The 18,196-nt window shown below is 44.1% G+C and overlaps 1 protein-coding gene across 7 annotated transcripts in view; it reads left to right on the forward strand.

Annotated features, from left to right (window-relative positions):
- The window catches only part of PCBP4 (poly(rC) binding protein 4), a 120,633-nt gene that overhangs the window by 83,043 nt on the left and 19,394 nt on the right, over window positions 1-18,196 (forward strand). For 6 of the 7 annotated variants that reach the window (XM_033926198.1, XM_033926195.1, XM_033926197.1 and 3 more), the window contains 7 exons: window positions 511-681; window positions 9,692-9,715; window positions 9,807-9,839; window positions 10,363-10,479; window positions 12,405-12,536; window positions 14,944-15,072; window positions 15,693-15,767. In XM_033926198.1, coding sequence (XP_033782089.1) covers window positions 571-681; window positions 9,692-9,715; window positions 9,807-9,839; window positions 10,363-10,479; window positions 12,405-12,536; window positions 14,944-15,072; window positions 15,693-15,767 — 621 coding nt within the window. In that variant the 5' untranslated portion in view covers window positions 511-570. Of the gene's footprint in view, window positions 1-508; window positions 682-9,691; window positions 9,716-9,806; window positions 9,840-10,362; window positions 10,480-12,404; window positions 12,537-14,943; window positions 15,073-15,692; window positions 15,768-18,196 lie in introns of all 7 variants that reach the window. The other variant, XM_033926199.1, reaches the window with a different exon arrangement.

Below are 18,196 nucleotides of genomic sequence, written 5' to 3' on the forward strand. Positions count from 1 at the left end.
AGGGGGTAGTATACCTACGGGGGCCCAGTGCTGTGGTAAGGGGGGACAGGGAGGTGGACAGCCCTGGGCGGCGGCATGGTGAGGGTGTTGGCACCTCTCTGCCCCCCTCCCATGCCACGCTTGCACCTTCCCTTCCCCGTCCCCCCAACTAAATCTATGTCAGCATGAGCAATTACTCTAGCCTGCTGTTTGTCCCAGCTTGGCTCCCCTCTGAAATCACTTCCAGGTCACAGGGCCAGGAAGTGACATCAGAGGGAAAGCCAATGCCGGCTCGAGCAGCAGGCTGGAGAAGTTTTAAAAAGCTGGCAAAGATTTAAAAAGGTACAGAAGTGGGAAAGGAGGGTGCAAGTGTGGTGAGTGGGGGCGGGAGAGGGGTTTGGCATGGAAGGGGGGTGGCATGGAAGAAGTGCAGGGAATAGGGGGTGCAACCACCCTGGGCACCTCGTACCCTCACTATGCCACTGCAGGGGCCTACTGATTTCCTTTACTGTCACTTTTGTCTCTCTGCAGGAAGCAGTCTCTCAGATTTCCTCCCATCCCTCTACACTTGGGATTCTTTGTTAAAAGTTCATGCATTCCTTCGCTGTGGCATCTCCAGACAGAATGAGTAACGAGGAAAATGACCTAGAGGAGAACGGGCTGAATATCACCCTCACACTACGCCTTCTAATGCACGGAAAGGTAATAACAGATATCACAGCATCAACAAGCCCAAAGGGCAGAGGCTATCAAGTGCAGGCTAGCTCTCCACTGCCGGTCCATAGGTGTCAAAGGTTGAACACTGGAGTACAGTGGAACCCACACATGTATCACTACAGGGCGCCAGACCTCAAAGTGCATAGCTGTTACACCAAGTGTTCACAGGGACCTGTTTTTCTTTTGTCCTGTATCTAGTCAATATCTACAAGGCACTTGGAGTTCACAATGTGCATATTCTGCTGTGGAACTGGGCAGCAGAATGCAAATTTATTCTGTGCTTATTTCAAGAGGAATTATATCTTATCACACTCCCCATTCCTAGATGGATCATTTGGGCTGGTTTCACATAAATCTAAGTCAATCTAAGGTGTTAAATTTGTAGAAGGTAGTGAAGCAGGTGATATCATCCATCCCTGTCTAAAAACAGTGTCTAGAACAGAGCTGCCAAGGGGTCCCACTTTTTGGAGATTCAGCATTGGCCTGCAGCCCGCCCTGCCTCTCCCATTGTTCTGCCTAGTTCCGCCCATTGCTCCATCCCTGGCACAGTTGATTGGCTGCCAGAGGCAAAAGGAGTTGGCTTCTTGTGCTGGTGCAGCAGGAAAAGTAGGGTTACCAGATGTCCAGCTGGATTTTGAAAACCTGGCAGTTTGTCCAGGTTTTGGAAGGCCCCAGCTCTGCTAGAGCTCAGGGCCATGTCTGGAGGGTCTCCGAACATGTGCGGCGTAGCATGCATGTGACATCATTGTGTCGCATCTGCGCATGCTTAGAGGCCCTACAGACATGGCCCCGAGCTCGGAAGGAGAGGAGACAAGGTTTTGTGGGGGTGTGGCTAGGGTTACCGGACGTTCGGATTTCCCCAGACATGTCTGGGTTTTGGAAAGAAATTGTGTCAGGAGGGGGCATCCGCGCATGCAATGCGGTGACATGACGCCATCAGGCAGTGGGGTGGTGGCGCTGGGGCGGAGCTGGGGTGTAATGGGGCAGGGATGGGTGCCTGGTGGTGGGTCTAGGGGTCCTTTCTTTTTTTTACTACTTTGAATATGGTCATCCTAAGGAAAAGCCTTCATAAAAGGTCATTTCCTGCTGCTGCGGCACGGGGAGCCAACTCAGTAGGAGGGCAGAAGAAGGCCCAGGTCTGCTATAATATAACACAAAAACAGTGGAGATGTCCAAAAATAACTGGTGCTCTTTATTAACTCAATGACTCAACACCTGTCTATAGTGTGCAAGTACAAGGGATGGTATGCATGTGGGCGGAGCATTGGCAGGCCTATCAGGTTGAGAATATTGCAAGTTATGCTTCCTCCTACTGTTACTCCAAAACTTATTGAAAAAACTTATATTCCACTGTATCAACGTTTCTAGGTGGATTCCAACAAACATATATAATTTATAACAAATACATTAAAACAGCAATTACTTGCGTTCCCTTTTACTAAACTGCGATAGCCGTTAGCGCAGGGAGCCGTGCTGAATGCTCCGGGTTGCTCCTGATGCTCAGTCGGGAGCAGCGCGGAGAATTCAGCGTGGCTCCCTGCACTAATAACTGCTATTGCGGTTTAGTAAAAGGAGGGGTTAATAAACTTCAAAACACTTAAATCTAGAAAAATGCATATAAATGCAAGGTTACGCGGTCTAGAAACTGATTTTATGTTATGGGACCCTTATCTACACCCTCATCACATTGCGCGTAGACTACTGCAACTCACTACTCTCGGGCTTAGCCATCTCGCTCCCCTCCATCCAGAATTCAGCCGCATGACTTATATTCTGGGAGAGCCGCTTTTACTCGCGTTATCCCTCTCCTAAAGTCACTTCATTGGCTTCCCGTCTGTTTCAGACTAATTCAAACTCCTGTTACTGACCTATAAATGCACTTGTTCAGCTGTCTCACTATCTTCACTTATCCACCCCTTTGTTCCCCCTCCCCCCATGAGCTCTGCTTAGCTGGTAAGTCCCTCCTATCTGTTCCCTTCTCTTACTCTGCCAACTCCAGACTCCGTTCCTTCTGCCTTGCTATGCCATATGCTTGGAACAAGCTGCCCAAATCCCTATGGAGGGCTCTATCTCTGGCAGTGTTTGAGGCCCAGTTAAAAGCCCACCTCTTCGAGTGCTTTCGACTCAACTCCTCTCACCTTGGGTTCTGCATCGCCTACACTCATGTCTTGTCTGTCCAAGTTAGATTGTAAGCTCTTCTGAGCAGGGACCATCTAGAAATGTCAGCCCACCTCTCACCTTGGTTTCTGCATCCCGAACCCTATATGCCATGTCTGTCAGTCCAAGTTAGATTGTAAGCTCTTCTGAGCAGGGACTGTCTACAAATGTCAAAACGTACAGTGCTAAATACTCCTTTCAGCATTATAAGTGATAAGTAGTAGTAGTAATGTGAACCCAAGATGATTTGTGCTGTTTGCCAGTCTCACATAGAACTGCATGGTTGCAACCTGGGACATGGATGACACTTAGCACGACCACTTTCCACAATGGCAAGGGCCTGGAGTTCCTTCTCTCCAGCTCCCAATGAGTCCTACACAAGCAAACTCTACTGTCATAGTGGAGGGAATGAGATAGAAATGTAGACAAAATAGACTGAGCGATCAGGAATTGATGGATTTGAAAGGGAAAACGATGACCTTGGAGCCCAGGGCATGAAGACTTTGACACTGTCTACTGCCTAAATATTGTTGAAATCTAAAATCATATGCATATCATCTTACCTTACAGACTGCTGCTATAATGTCATGCTCTGTGTCTCTGTTGACGGCAGCACTGAACGGAAGAGCTGCTGGAAACTTGCCAGAGCCTTACAGGACTGAACCTTGTGTTGCATCAGTAGGATTATTACGCTGGAATTGTTATGATATAATCAGTGATATCATAGCGAGGCGTCTAGCTGTGTTGCTGCAAACTGCCAAGAAGTTGAAAATCTCTGAGATACTGCCAAATCAGAAATATTAGTTAAAGTGGGATGGGGGTCCCCAGCTACAGTTTTCAGAGCTTGGTTTTCCATGCTATCACACTTAGGGCTCCTTTTACAAAGCCACAGTAATAATGCTGTCAAGTCAAATGCACCAAAGGTCATAGGATCGGAATGGGTTTTCATGCATTTTCTGTGGCAGCACTGTGGCTTTGTAAAAAGGATCTTAGAACAGCAAACTAGTTCCAGCTTTGCCTGGCAAGCTGAACTAGTCCTGGGTTTACTCTACTGCACACATGAACTTATAGTCTTGCATTCCTTAGGGAAGTCCCAGGCAGTGGCATAGTAGGTGGGGAGGGAGGGGTGGTCCTCCCTGGGCGCCAGCACCTCTCCTCCTCTTTGCCCCGCCTCTTCCCCTCACCACACGCACACCACTTTCCCTTCCCCATACCTCTAGTTCACTGCTGTGAGCAGCAACTTTAACGTGCTCTTCGTGACTGCATCGTCTCTCTCGCTGACGTCACTTCCTGGTGCCGCGTATAAGAAGTGATGTCAGCAGGAGAGACGACGGGATCACGAGGAGCACGTTGAAGTTCTAGTTGCTCGTGGCAGTGAACAACTAGAGGTATAGGGGAAGGGAAGGGGGGCGTATATGCGGTAGGGTGGACTGGGGAAGGAGCAGGGGGCGCCTCTCACCCTCGCTATGCCACTGATGAGCTGTGCTGCGTCTCTGCTGCTCTGCTGGGTGCTCTGGCTCTTAAAGCTTTTCCCTTCCTGGTCTATGATTCCACTGCCTCATCAGCTACCAGGCTTCCCTCTTTTTCTCCTGCAGGAGGCACAGCTTCATTGCCTCACCACTGCTGCATCTCCCTCTACCTTAAATTCTGGGAGTGACACTGGTCAGAAAAGGCTTCTCAACATTATGGAAACTAAGAACCATCCGAATGTACTTCGATACAATCTCATTCCGCTTACTGGTGCAATCCTCCATTCTAAGCTTACTTGACTGCTATAACATTTATCTGGGGTCTTTCAAAAAAAACATTCAAAGACTCCGAATCATCCAAAATTTGGCAATCTGATTGATCTTTGGGTTAAAAAAAAATGGGAACAAATAACTCCCTACTACCAAAAACTCCACTGGCTGCCCCTGGAAGCAAGAGTGCTGTTCAAATTTGCCTGTCTCTGTTTCAAATCCATTCTTGGTTTGGCCCCCATATACTTGGTTCCCCATTTTAACTTAGATTGTTCATCCAGACCCACACGCAGAGTTCATCTGTTTAACCATCCGACACTAAAGACCTGCCGTTACAAAAGATTCTTGAACAAAACTCTTGCTTTCCAAGCAGGTCAACTGAACGATTGGCTGTGTAATATTATCACACTCCTCTTCCTTTCTAAGTTTCAGAAAATTAGTAATAACAAACCTGTTTAACTGATTTGTAACCTAAGACCTCTTATGCCTTACCTCTTATTTCCCAAGATCTCTTATGCCTTACCTCTGTATTCTGCTCACCTGTTTTTGGATGACTTTACATTGTACATTGTCCAACTCTTTGTTGTAAACCGCCTCGAACTACTACAGCTTTGGCGGTATATAAGAATAAAATTATTATTAAAGAGGCCTATTTTACCACTTCATCTGCTGCTGTAAACCTGCCAGAGGCTATCCATTGCCTGCACACAATGCCTTCCTCAGGGGCACTCTTGTAGAGCGCTCTGAGAATGCTGAGGAGTAATCTCATATAACAGAGTGCTCTTTTCAGTTGTTACACGAGCTATTACTCCTCAGCGTTCTCAGAGCGCTCTACAAGAATGCCCCCCTGAGGAAGGCGTATCGATTACTCCGAAACTAGGATCCTCGTTGGGACAATATTTTTGAGCAAGGTCTCTGTCATGAAATAAAGACTCTGTCATTGGTGGAATGAAACGTCTCCCTTGCCTTTTATTGGACTGTCAGATAAGGGATAGGATTCTAGTCTGGGTAGGATTATCGTATTTACAGAGACAAAAGGAGGACACAAAAAATAAACATGGTTGCTACCTTTGCTAATGAGATATTTAAATATTTAATCACAGCAAATGTGTAAAAGGCTTTTAGTTACTAAACACACATTAACAATGACTGGAGGGTATAGCTGAAGATGTCAAAGGAAGACATGTCCTCTTAAAGGAAGTTGGGCACAACTGTCCCATTCCTGCAAGTTCCACCTTAACCGCACAAGCCTCAAACACTTTTGATTTTAAAGTTCTCGAGGCTTGTTCATATGAGGACAGAGCTTGCAGGAATGGGGCAGGGACAAGGACAGAGCTTGTGGGAATAGGATGTGGAAAATTTGGCAATCCTAAATATGGGGAAAGGTTACAGATGTGTGAGGTTAGGTTTAAAGTTTGAAATAGGGTTAAAGTTCAGGGCTTGGTTTAGGATTAGGGTTAAAGGTAACATGGAAAAGTACAGAGTTAGGATTAAAAGCTGAGTTAAGGATGGGGTATTGTATAGGGCAGTGACTAGAATTACATACGTAGAAATATAGAACATGATTGCAGATATAGACTATATGGCCTGCCCTATCCAGTCTGCCCATCTACATCAACTACTATGTCCTACAATCCCTTCCCCTCTCTCATAGAAGTCCTCTGCGTTTGTTCCATGCTTTCAGCTACAATTCTCATCTCTACCCCCTCTGGAAGCTTATACCATGCATCTGCCATCCTTTCTATAAAGAAATATTTCCTTCAATGGCTACTTTCTTTCACCTTATTCTATGATCCCTCTTTCTATTGAAAGAGGCTTAACCCCTGTGCATTTATTGCTTGGAAGCATTTAAATATCTCTAAATTATAAAATTATAGTTAACAGATGTAATACGGAGGCTTTAAATAGAGTTATCCTTTGCATTAGGATCAAGGTTAGGGCAATACAAATGAAACTTCTATTCTGCAAATTACCAAAGACGGCCTTACACAGATCACAAAAAGAGAATCTAGACATTTCTAGGAAACACAATTGCGTTTAGAATGAATGTTCAACTCCTATTGCATACCTACAAGTGTGTTCATTCTGCTGACCCTCAATATCTCTCCTCTCTTCTCTCTCCTTATACACCTCCCAGAGAACTCTGTTCTTTAGATTATCTGCTCTTAGCTTTACCCTTCTCCTCCACTGCCAATTCCAGACTTCGTTCCTTTCATCTAGCTGCCCCCTATTACTGGAATAAATTACCCGAGTTTGTTCACCAAGCCCCTTCCCTTATCTTGTTTAAAAGCAGACTCAAAACCCACCTTTTTGACATAGCCTTCAATCCTTAACCCTACTTCTCTGTCCACCAACCAAGCCAGCAGATTAACTGTTCCCTTTAACTGTATCCATGACATCCTGTTTCTCTGTCTTGTCTATTTAGATTGTAAGCTCTTTCGAGCACGGACTGCCATCTTCTTTGACTCTGTACAGTGTTGCGTACGTCTGTAGCGCTAATGAAATAATTAATAGTAGTAGTAGTGTGAAGAGTATTAGTCTTTGGGAAGCAGAGCTGGTATTGTGATGTCATAATTCCTCAATCCACCAATAAGAGCCAACCTCATCAGTGATGTCACAACGGCTTGATTGTCCTGTATTCCCCTCTGCCCTCCAACCCAGCCACCAGATTAACCGTTCCTTTTAACTGTATCCATTTGTTTGTCTTGTCTATTTAGAGTGTAAGCTCTTTCGAGCAGGGACTGTCTTCTTTGTGACTTTGTACAGCACTGCGTATGTCTGGTAGCACTATAGAAATGCCAAAGCGACAAAAAGGCAGCATAGAAGTCCCCATTCCCTTTCTCCTTTCCAAAAAACTCATATCATTATTTTGAGATCTAATTTTCAATGGCAATGCATTCCAAGTCAATGCTGCTTGATACTCAAAAGTTTCAGTGTCCGTCATTCTCCCTAATTTGCTAAGTATTATGCTAGGAAGGACATTTATTCCCAGTAGTTTTTACTATTTGTTCCTTTTATCATAGCTTTTTATTATTTATTCACATTTATTTTTATTTATCAGCACTGGGTTTTACTAAACTGTGGAAGAGCTTCTTACCGTGGGCCGGTGAGGTAAATGCTCCGACGCTCATAGGAATTCAATGAGCATTGGAGCATTTGCCTCACTTGGCCACAGTAAGAAGCTCTTCTGCAATTTAATTAAATTTAATTAATTTACACCCCTACTACAAAACCGTGATTGCAATTTTTAGTGCAGGCCGGCACTCTGAAAGCTCTGCGCTGCTCCCGACACTCAGAGTTCTTATGAGCATCAGGAGCAATGTTCACTGAACAGCAAAATTTAAGATGAAATGATCCGTTTGTATAACAAGGTTTGCAATAGCAAAATCCTCTTCCCAGTTTTACTGTTTCATTTGGTTTATTGAGGAAATATCATTTATATTTCCCTTCCTGAACAATAGCTATGTGATGCAAGGTTGTATGTTAGAAGTTACTGCCCAAGAAAAGGATCTAAGTGTCATTGTCTACCTCGGCTTCAGAAAATTACTTACCTCGGCTTCAGAAAATTACTCAAAACTCACCTATTCCGCAAACAAGACCCTTTCCCCCCCCCTCCCGCAATAAACCCTCTACCCCCTCTTTCTCTCCTCCCTTCTAACCTCACCCTCATCTCTGCCTGCAACTCTGATAAATGTAAATCCGCGTGTCATCGCGGATCTTAATTGATGTGAACCGCCTAGAACTCGCTGGGTATGGCGGTATACAAGAATAAATTATTATTATTATTATTGTTGTTGAGGATACGTTGAAACCCTCAGCTCAATGTGTGGCGGTGGCTAAGAAAGCAAATAGAATGTTAGGAATTTTCCGGAAAGGAATGGAAAACAAAGATGAAAATGTTATAATGCCCTTGTATCGCTTTATGGTACAGCAGCACCTCAAATTCTGGTTGCTGTATTTAAAAAAAATTCTGGTTGCTGTATTGAAAAAAAAATAAAAATAGTGGAACTAGAAGAGGTACAGAGAAGCGTGACAAAAATGATAAAAGGAATGGGACTTCCCTACGAGGAAAGTTAATGCAGCTAGGGCTCTTCAGCTTGGAGACGAAGGCTCAGGGGTGATATGATGGAGGTCTATAAAATACTGAGTTGAGTAGAAAAGGTAGATGTGAATTACTTGTTCATTTTTTCCAAAAATACTAGGACTAGGGGACCTGCGATGAAGCTACTAAGTAGTAGATTTAAAACAATTCGGAGAAAATATTTCTTCACACAACATGTAATTAAACTCTGGCCAGGGGTCTAGGTGTGGTCCAGCAGTACAATTTTGTAGTACTTGTTGGATACATAGAAACACAGAAACATGACAGCAGTCGGCAGATAAAGGCCAAATGGCCCATCTAGTCTGTCCATCTGCAGTAACCATTATCTCTCTGAGAGATCCCATGTGCCTTTCCCTACTGAAATCTTGATATCAATATCTTCAGGTCACAGGAACACTTTTCAAAACAAGAATGTAAGGAGCGCATAATGATGATGTCAAATGAAAGATCATTTGAACAGTTAGCAATTAATTTAATAGTTGACCATATCTTATTCCAGAAAGATTGAATTTTAGAGCATTTGAAGATCATGTGATAACATTCCTTGTGATGAAGAGTAATGCCAACAGAAATCTTTAATGAGGTTCGATCTCTTCATCCTATGAGGGGTCCAAATAGTTTTTCATATGAGAAATATAAAGGATTGCGATAGACTTGTTGATTGAAGAGGTCTGTTAGTTTCATCTCGGCAAGCATTGATACTTGTGACTTTCATCTGTCCTAGAGGGAGAGCAGACACAGGCAAACATAGTATAAATATTAGGAATGTTTTAATGAATGGATGTATCTCTTGAGTGATTGTTTTGACTTTCCTATTTATTAATGGCATTCCTTCTTTTTAATTAATTTTTAATTGTTTTATTTTATTTACTATTGTAAGATGCTATGACCTATACTAGTGGGGTATCGAATGCGTAATAAACAAACTTTACAATTGCTTTGCCGCTTTGTAGTGCTTATGCTATGTCTAATCATCAATGTTTCATTTGGTTTGTAGGAAGTTGGCAGTATCATAGGAAAGGTAAACTTTATTTTCTTACTATAATTGTATCATTTGCTCCTGTTTTCTTTCTAGTTTAGTGAGTCTCATTCATTTTATTTCTTATCTGCAGAAAGGAGAAACAGTAAAACGAATACGGGAAGAAGTAAGGAGAACAGCGTCTCCTCTCTCTCCCTTCTCATACTCTCTCTATCTTTGTCTCTCCTCTTGCCAGTTTACTTGTTAATTTTATCTCTGCTCTGCTCTAATTTTATCTCTGCTCTTTCCAATTCATTTCCATCTACATATTAAAAGCTTTTATCGTTACTTTGCTTTGAATTCACATGAATTAACCAAGGTGAGTCTTGACCATCAGTGTAAGTTTCAGCTGTATTTCTTAAACATGAGAGAAAGATAGAAGAAAGCTATATTTTTCATGATTCATGGCAAATTAACCCCAGCCCCCCCCCTTTATGAAGCCACATTAGAGGGTTTTTTATCATTGGCCGTGGTGGTAAAAGCTCTGATGCTCATAGGAATTCTATGAGCATTGGAACTTTTACTGCCATGGCCAGCAATAAAAAACCCTAATGTGGCTTCATAAAAGGGGAAGGGGTAAGCTTGTATTTCTGCACTTATTTGGATTTAATGTCTAGTATTCATCCACTTTCCCTTTTGTTTTCTTTCAGAGCAGTGCTCGGGTCACTATTTCTGAGGGCTCCAGTCCCGAAAGGATCACCACAATCACTGGGTCTACTGATGCAGTCTTCAGGGCCTTCTCAATGATAGCCTTCAAATTAGAAGAGGTATTATGAGTCATACATGAAAGGGGACAGAAACATAGCAGAGGGTGGAACCAAGGAGATTGCTTTCTTTTATACCTTTTGGGGAGCGGCTGATAAAAGCTGAGGGCACCAAGTAATTTGACATTGGGCTAGATTCACTAAAAAAAAACAATCGTGCACCAATTGGTTTGCAACCCCTTTATGACCTGATTTTACTCTGGCTCAATTCACTTACCTCTCTGCTGATCCGATTCCGATCCGCGCATACAAATGAGGGGAACAGCATGCAAAGTAGGCAGGGATGTGATTCACAAAAAATATTTCACGATCCGACTAGGCTGGCCAATCAACCCAAGAAGCGGCTGCTGGGGACCAGTCGCAAACGTCCTTTCCAACTCTCCAGCTCCATTTCTGCCCTGCTCTCTGCTGCCCCGAATCTCTCTTGCCTGCCGCCCCGAATTGCTGCCCTGCTCTCTACTGAATCGCCACCCTGCTCTTCCCCGAATCTCTCCTGCCCTTTCCCACATTGCGAGCCCATGGTTTTAACCCGTGGGTTTAAAGCAGGTTAAAACCACAGGCTTGCTGGGCTACTAAAAGTAAGTAAAAGTTAAAAAAAAAAAAAAGTCGTGGCTCAGACGGGTCTTAGACGCATGTGCAGACCATCTACAGATGGTCTGCGCATGCGTCAGGATCGCACACTAGCAATCTGTGCTGGCATATGGGGGCGTTCCTCCAATTGCCCCCATTAGAATATTGCCGATGTCTGAATCCATCAGACCTGCCCGGATCAGATACAGATCGGTCATGATCGGGCAGGTTAGTGAATCTAGCCCATTGTCTAGAATGAGATTTTTTTTAAAATCTAATACAAAGAAGTTTGCGAGAAATATTTGCTTTTGTTCTCCAAAGGATTCAAAGTGGGTGTTCATGTAAGAATGGAGGAGTAGCCTAGTGGTTAGAGCACCCGGCTGCCTCTATGCGTAAAATAGTAGTGGTCCGTTAAAACAGTCTTGTTGGAACGAAGTCTTTGTAGGATCAAAGTCCCGACTTGGACCCCAGTTTTGGCATTTGAAAATGCCTTCATCAGGGGACACTAATGTATGTTATCACATTAAAGCAACAGAAAGGCATTTTTAAATGCCAAAACTGGGTTCCAAGTCGAGACTTTGATCCTACAAAGACTTCGTTCCAACAGGACTGTGTTCTAACGGACAACTGCTATTTTACGCATAGAGGCTCTTTTTAGAGACTGATTGCGTCAATGCTTATTTATTGAAATAAATTACAAGGTTGCACAGACATCTTTCTTGCCTTTACTTTGTTGTTGTTCACATATTCCAAGGCAAGAATCTTCTTTCTTTTCTTTGTATTCAGACTGCAAGTCTTCTTTGTGTACCTGATTATAACTTGCATTAAGGCCTAGATGCACTAAGACCATGTGGGTCTGCACCGATCTGATTTTTTGACCGAAGAAAAAAGGAACATTTCTGATATATAATACATAACAATCTAAAGAGCTTTATAAATGATCCCAAGAACGATATTTATTTATTGGGATTTATTAACCACCTTTATGAAGAGATTCAACCATGTACAGTTCAACGTAAAACTTAGTTTTGATGACATCTTAATAGCAAAATGACCAGATATAAATAAACAAATACAATAACCCTCCTCCCCTTTTACAAAACTGTAGTGTGGTTTTGAGCATTGAAGCTGTTACCGCTGCGACCAGTGCTATAAACATTAGCGCAGTTTTGTAAACAGTGGGGGAAGGTGGTAAATGAGGTAAACTTGAAATCAGCAAATGATTTAGTGGCCTGGAGATGGAAGAGATCTTACGTGGAAGCTGACGCACAGTCAGCAGAAGCAAACCAGCGCATGGCGTGGATCACATGATCCTTAGTTTCCAACGCTTTCTTATTTCTAAAACTTTTCTCTTTCAGGACCTCGGTGCAGGGCCCCCCAACGGCAGTCCTGTTTCGAAACCACCTGTAACTCTAAGGCTAGTCATCCCAGCCAGCCAGTGTGGTTCTGTCATCGGCAAAGCAGGCTCCAAAATCAAAGAGATCCGGGAGGTAAGACGGGAGCCTGATAATGCAGGTTATTATATTGTAGCCATTCAATTGCAGGCTGAAGGCGATTCTGGATCGTTCCCAACCATTCCTTCTCATCTCTTCACCTCTTGACTTCCATTTCCCTGGATCTTTCCTCACTCCTTATTGCTGTAGCTTGCCTTCTTCTGGATAGGGCCTTTCCCTGCTACCCCTAGAGTCTTAGACTTCACTTCCAGTCCTCAAGAGCCACTAATAGGTCAGGTTTTCAGGATATCTCTAATGATATTGAAGGGAATTGACTTAGTAGAGAAAGAGACTGTCACCCACTCCAAGGTGAAGAGAACGAGAGGGCACTCGCTAAAGTTAGAAGGGAAAAGATTCCATACAAACGTAAAGAAGTTCTTCTTCACCCAGAGAGTGGTAGAAATCTGGAACGCTCTTCCGGAGGCTGTTATAGGGGAAAACACCCTCCAGGGATTCAAGACGAGGTTTGATAGGTTCCTACTGGAACAGAATATACATAAGTAAGGCTAGACTCAAATAGAGCACTGGTCTTTGACCTAAGGGCCGCTGCGTTAGCGGACTGCTGGGCACGATGGACCACAGGTCTGACCCAGCAGCGGCAATTCTTATGTCCTTATGAATATTCAAGAGAGATTTGCATAGATCATGCATATTTATTAGGGGTATTCTAAAAAGCTGGCCCATTTGTGAGAGCTGTGAATGAACAGCATGGTCCTAAAGGGCAATTCTATTATTTTATTTACTTATTTATTTTTAAAATTTCTATATCGACTAGCCCTAGGCGGTTTTAAGATCAAACATACCTAATACTTCAAACAATAAAGGACAATCGGACATCAAGATTTAAATTGACAATAAATCTTTGATCAAAGTGAGTCAGACCATATAAATAAGCAGTGACAAACAGTTGTGTTTTTAAGGATCTTCTAAGTTCCTCTGTCAACACCATGTAGTGCCATGCGATAAGGCCCCAATTCTATAAATATTTGTTTATATGGATTTATTGTTTATTGAAAGCTTCTATCCTGGTACTAATGATTGGGGAGTCAATTCACTCAAGGCAGTTAGTGTTTAACTCCTAGGCGCCGTTCGGTGCGGTTGTCAATCATCCGCTAGGCACCATTTATAGAATCACACCAAGCAGCGCCTAACTCCCTCTTCTACAAAGTCATACTAGCGGCTGCCACGCACCAATAGTCCTGAAGCCCTTTAAATCTCTATGGGCTTTGGTCCCATTACTGCGCGGCTTTGTAGAAGAGGGGGTAAGTAGTCTTAGACACTGGTAAGTGCACAGCCATTTAGGCCATGGTTTTCTTGGCTTAAATGAGGGCACCTAAGTCAATCCACACCCAAACCGCCTCAAATCCAGTCCGAGTCCACCCCTAACCATGCCTACTTACTAGTACATGCCTTGGCATAGACACCTACCTTGAAGTGGTAGGCGCCTACTGGCTAATTTTTAAAAAATGTTTTTGTAATTGGTATTTAATGACACTTTCAATTATCAGCACTGATTAAACCACTTAAAAAAATTAAGGCCCTCCCCTTTATCAAGCTGCGTTAGAGGGTTTTTATCGCGGTAAAAGCTCTGACGCTCATAGAATTTCTTTGAGCGTCGGAGCTTTTATTGCAGCGGCCCGCGATAAAATCCCTAACGCAGCATAATAAAAGGGGGCCTAAGGTGCCTAGATAAGCTCTGATTCTCTAAATGGCATCTAACTCCTAGGCACCATTCGGTGGAGACGTCAATTATCCGCTAAGTGTTGAATCCTTAGGCGAAGTGCCATTTAGGCCAGGGTTTTCTTGGCTTCAATAAGTGCACCCAAGTCTATCCATGCCCAAACTTCATCCAAAATTGGCCCCTAACCATGCCTAGATTTTGTCGACTTCAATCATATGTTCCCCTCAGCCATGAAAGGGAGATCTAGAATTATAGAATTGTCCTGCCCGTGACTGCTGGAAGAGTATGTGCAAAGATGCATCCTCAAAAATGCCTCCTCCGAATGTGGTAAAAAGTCAGGGCACAAATTTTCAGCCACCTTGAGTGAGGGCAGCTTCCGGCACCCTATTTGTCTGGGTAAAATGCTTTTTGCTTCAGAAACTGCTTTGAAAATGGCTCAGCCCGGGCACTGCAATCTGCCTTCTCCAGTCAATTAGTGGGTGAGATTGCTGCTCTGAGGTTCAGATCTTATGGCAACTAATGAATAATTTCTTCTGCTCTGGTACTAAGGAAGGGTAAACCCCTGCATTTTAAGACACATCTTTTCCCCTCCCCTATAGGGTAATTCTCATCCATGGTTATGGGTAGTGAAGTCGCATGCTTTACTCTTCACCCCTTCTCTTGCCCCTTGTACCAAGTCACACCCATCTCCCTGACACTCTTCTCCCTTTATTCTCATTCCAGAACACAGGGGCGCAGGTCCAGGTGGCAGGAGACCTGCTTCCCAACTCCACCGAACGTGCTGTCACCGTCTCTGGCACACCCGATGCCGTGATCCAGTGCGTGAGACAAATCTGTGCCGTGATTCTGGAGGTACCTTGTAACCTGTTTTCTCTTTGACATCTCTCTGTTTCTTCCAGGGTCTGTGTGACTCAGTAGCCTATTTCTGTACTGTATTCATTAATCATAATGATGAACCTTTGTAATGTATATTTTACATCACAATTGCATCTTTCATGGGGTTGTCAGATTTTACGATTTTAAAATCCAGACACCCTAGATCTCCCTCCCCAGGCCCGCCCATCTCTGCCCCAGTCCTGCCCTAGTTCCACTTCCCGCTGCCTGCTTTGGTTGGCAGGAGGCAATCCGCACATGTGCACATTGTCTCCTGCCCAACCCGATTGAGAGGAGGCTTTTCAGAACCCTATTATACAGCTGAGACTGGCCAAAATGGAAAGCAGTATGTGCTCAACTGCTTCTTCTTGCTCCCCATACGCATGCTAGGCCAACAGTTTGAAGCCTCTCCAAGCCCTTTTGGAACACTGCAAAAAAAGATGCAGTCTATCTCTGAGCCTGGGTCCTAATTGGTCCTGCAGGATCTGTTTTCTGGCTCAGAACATCTTATCGTGGTTGATAGCTTGGCTTAATGCAGGTGGTGGGTCCAGGCAAGTTCATGTTTATGAATGGCAGGAATCTCCTTTTCTTTCTTGCAGTCTCCTCCAAAAGGAGCCACAATCCCGTACCGCCCAAGCTTATCTTTGGGCACCATTCTCTTCTCAGGGAACCAGGTAAGAACATCTGGATTACTAACAGGAATGCTGAAATGTGCTTCCTTCGCTAATGGGTGAAGAGTATACAGCAGAGCCTTCCTACAGAGGGGCAGTACCTAGTATGAACATGTGATGACACCAGTGGTGTAGCAAAGGAGGTTGGCACTTGGGGTGGTGGTGCCCAGCATCGTCACACCATATGCCCCCGCTCTTCCCTGCCACTTGAGCACCCCCAACTCTTCCCCGCTGCTTGAGTGCCCCCGCCTCCCACATACCTCTTGAAATGTTCACCAGTGCGAGCGGCATCTTACGCTGGCCTTGGCTCCCTTCTGACGTGACGTACTGGTCCCGTGACTACAAGCAGCAAGTGAAAGATGGCACTTGGCGATGGCACATGTTTAAAGAGGTGCGCAAGGGCAGAGAGAAGAAGAGGCGCCGGTGCCCCCTGCAAAGACAAAGACCCAGAGCGGTCCAAGCCCCCTCCCCCTTTACTATGCCATTGGATGACACAGTGGTGTGCAGTCGGGGTCTTCAGGAGATTCGCCCCACCCCTTAAAAGGCCCTTGGGGCACTGCTCTGAATTTGATTGGCTGAGCAGCTTCTGCTTGTTGCCTGCTCAACCAAACAAATTCAGATCAATACTGTCAGGGCCTTCAGCGGGTTCGGAGAATCCTCAGCCCAAGAGCCCTGCTTTTTTTTTTCCTTTTTGGTTTACTTTGTTTGCAGTTTGACTGCCTACTCAACAAATCAAACTGCATCAAAGAAAAAGTAATCAAAAAAATAAAACAGCAGGACTGTAGAGCAAGGGATTCACTGAATCCCCTGAAGGCCCTCCCAAATCCCACTGCTTATAAATGTGCTGTAAGAAAAGAACTGTTTTCACATTACATATGGGTGATAAGAGGAAAACAATATCCAATCATTTGTATACGTGAGGGACCTTAGGACTTCCAAGCGCCCTGCCTCTGAATAAAAATATCCAGTGAAAAGAACATTTGAATTTATCTCATTGAAAATGTTGATATGGTAAGATTGTGCTCTTTAGAGTGTCCCCCTTTTGAAAATAACAGGGAGCTGCTAGACAGCTAGAGTATGGAACACAAGTCCAGCAGAAGGTATTATCAATCAAGCTCTGTGCTTTTGCGCTAATCTAGTGTTATTTAATTTAATTTTAATTTTAATCCAAATACTATCCCATTATGATAATTGACCTAGGTGGTTTACAGTTCTCATAAAGGGAAAAGGGCAGGAATTTTAGTGCGAGATGGACATGAACAGCGAGGGTAGGGGGCAAAACTATAATATTCCTGAAAAGGTAAACCACATAAGGATTGTTCTGTGTTCCCATGAATCACCTGAGGGGGGAGATTCAGTACAGTATAATAAGAGACTGACGTTAAGTGTATGCATCCTTAAAGGACGCAATTTACATAAAAACAAATGTGAATAAATATTATACAGTTTTTAAACATCTAAAGAACCTTTTGCTAAAGCTTAACATGCAGTAGGGCCCATATTCTACAAATAACGTCTTAAGTTAGGTGCCATTATGCATCCTACCAGAACATAAATGAAGTTGAAAATGCAGTTTATAAAAACTAAAAGCATTTTAAGAGAAAAAATGTAGGTGCCTACTGTTGCCTTATGAAACAGCACTTGTATCGCGCCAATGGAGGCATTTTACAATGCCTAACACCACTGTAGGCATGGCTAACCACTGAAGTGGCGTTAGGCATCATAAATCGCCTCCAGAGGTGCGATTCATGTAAGGGGTAAGTGCTGGAAATGTAGGCCTTGAAAATCCTGGCCTGCATTTCCGACGCCTACCTTTACGAAGCCACGGCTCTATAAACAGCGCCATCAACGTGATTTACACGTGATCGGCCGTTTTTAAGGTGGCCATTGGCATTTATAGAATCCAGGCCTAAATGCTACACATCCTATTTTATATCTATGTCAAGTGGTGCTCAGCACATGTTAATGTCCATTAGTGCGTGCTAAACTTTAGAAAAGGGACTCGTAAGAACATAAATTCTAAAACACCAATACAATTCCCCTTATTGCTGCCTCACCCAACATTCTATTGCTACTAGTTTTTTAGCCTGTTACATTAATGGGTGCTAGAATAGATGTGTAGACGTAGGCATCCAGCAGCACCCCTTCCCTGCTCCCCCTGTCCAGCAGTAGCCCTTCTCCCTTTGTTACCTCTCCCCTGTCCAGCAGCACCCCTTCCCTGCTCCCCCTGTCCAGCAGTAGCTCTTCTCCCTTCCTTTTACCTCCCCCTGTCCAGCAGCACCCCTTCCCTGCTCCCCCTGTCCAGCAGTAGCCCTACTACCTTCCTTTTACCTCCCCCCTGTGCAGTAGCCCTTCTCCCTTACTTTTACCTCCCCCCCTGTTTCGCTCAGGACATGATGTCCGATCGCAGCTATTCTCCCTTTTACCTCCTG

Source organism: Geotrypetes seraphini, chromosome 17, assembly GCF_902459505.1.
Source record: "Geotrypetes seraphini chromosome 17, aGeoSer1.1, whole genome shotgun sequence".
Taxonomy (NCBI): Eukaryota; Metazoa; Chordata; class Amphibia; order Gymnophiona; family Dermophiidae; genus Geotrypetes; species Geotrypetes seraphini.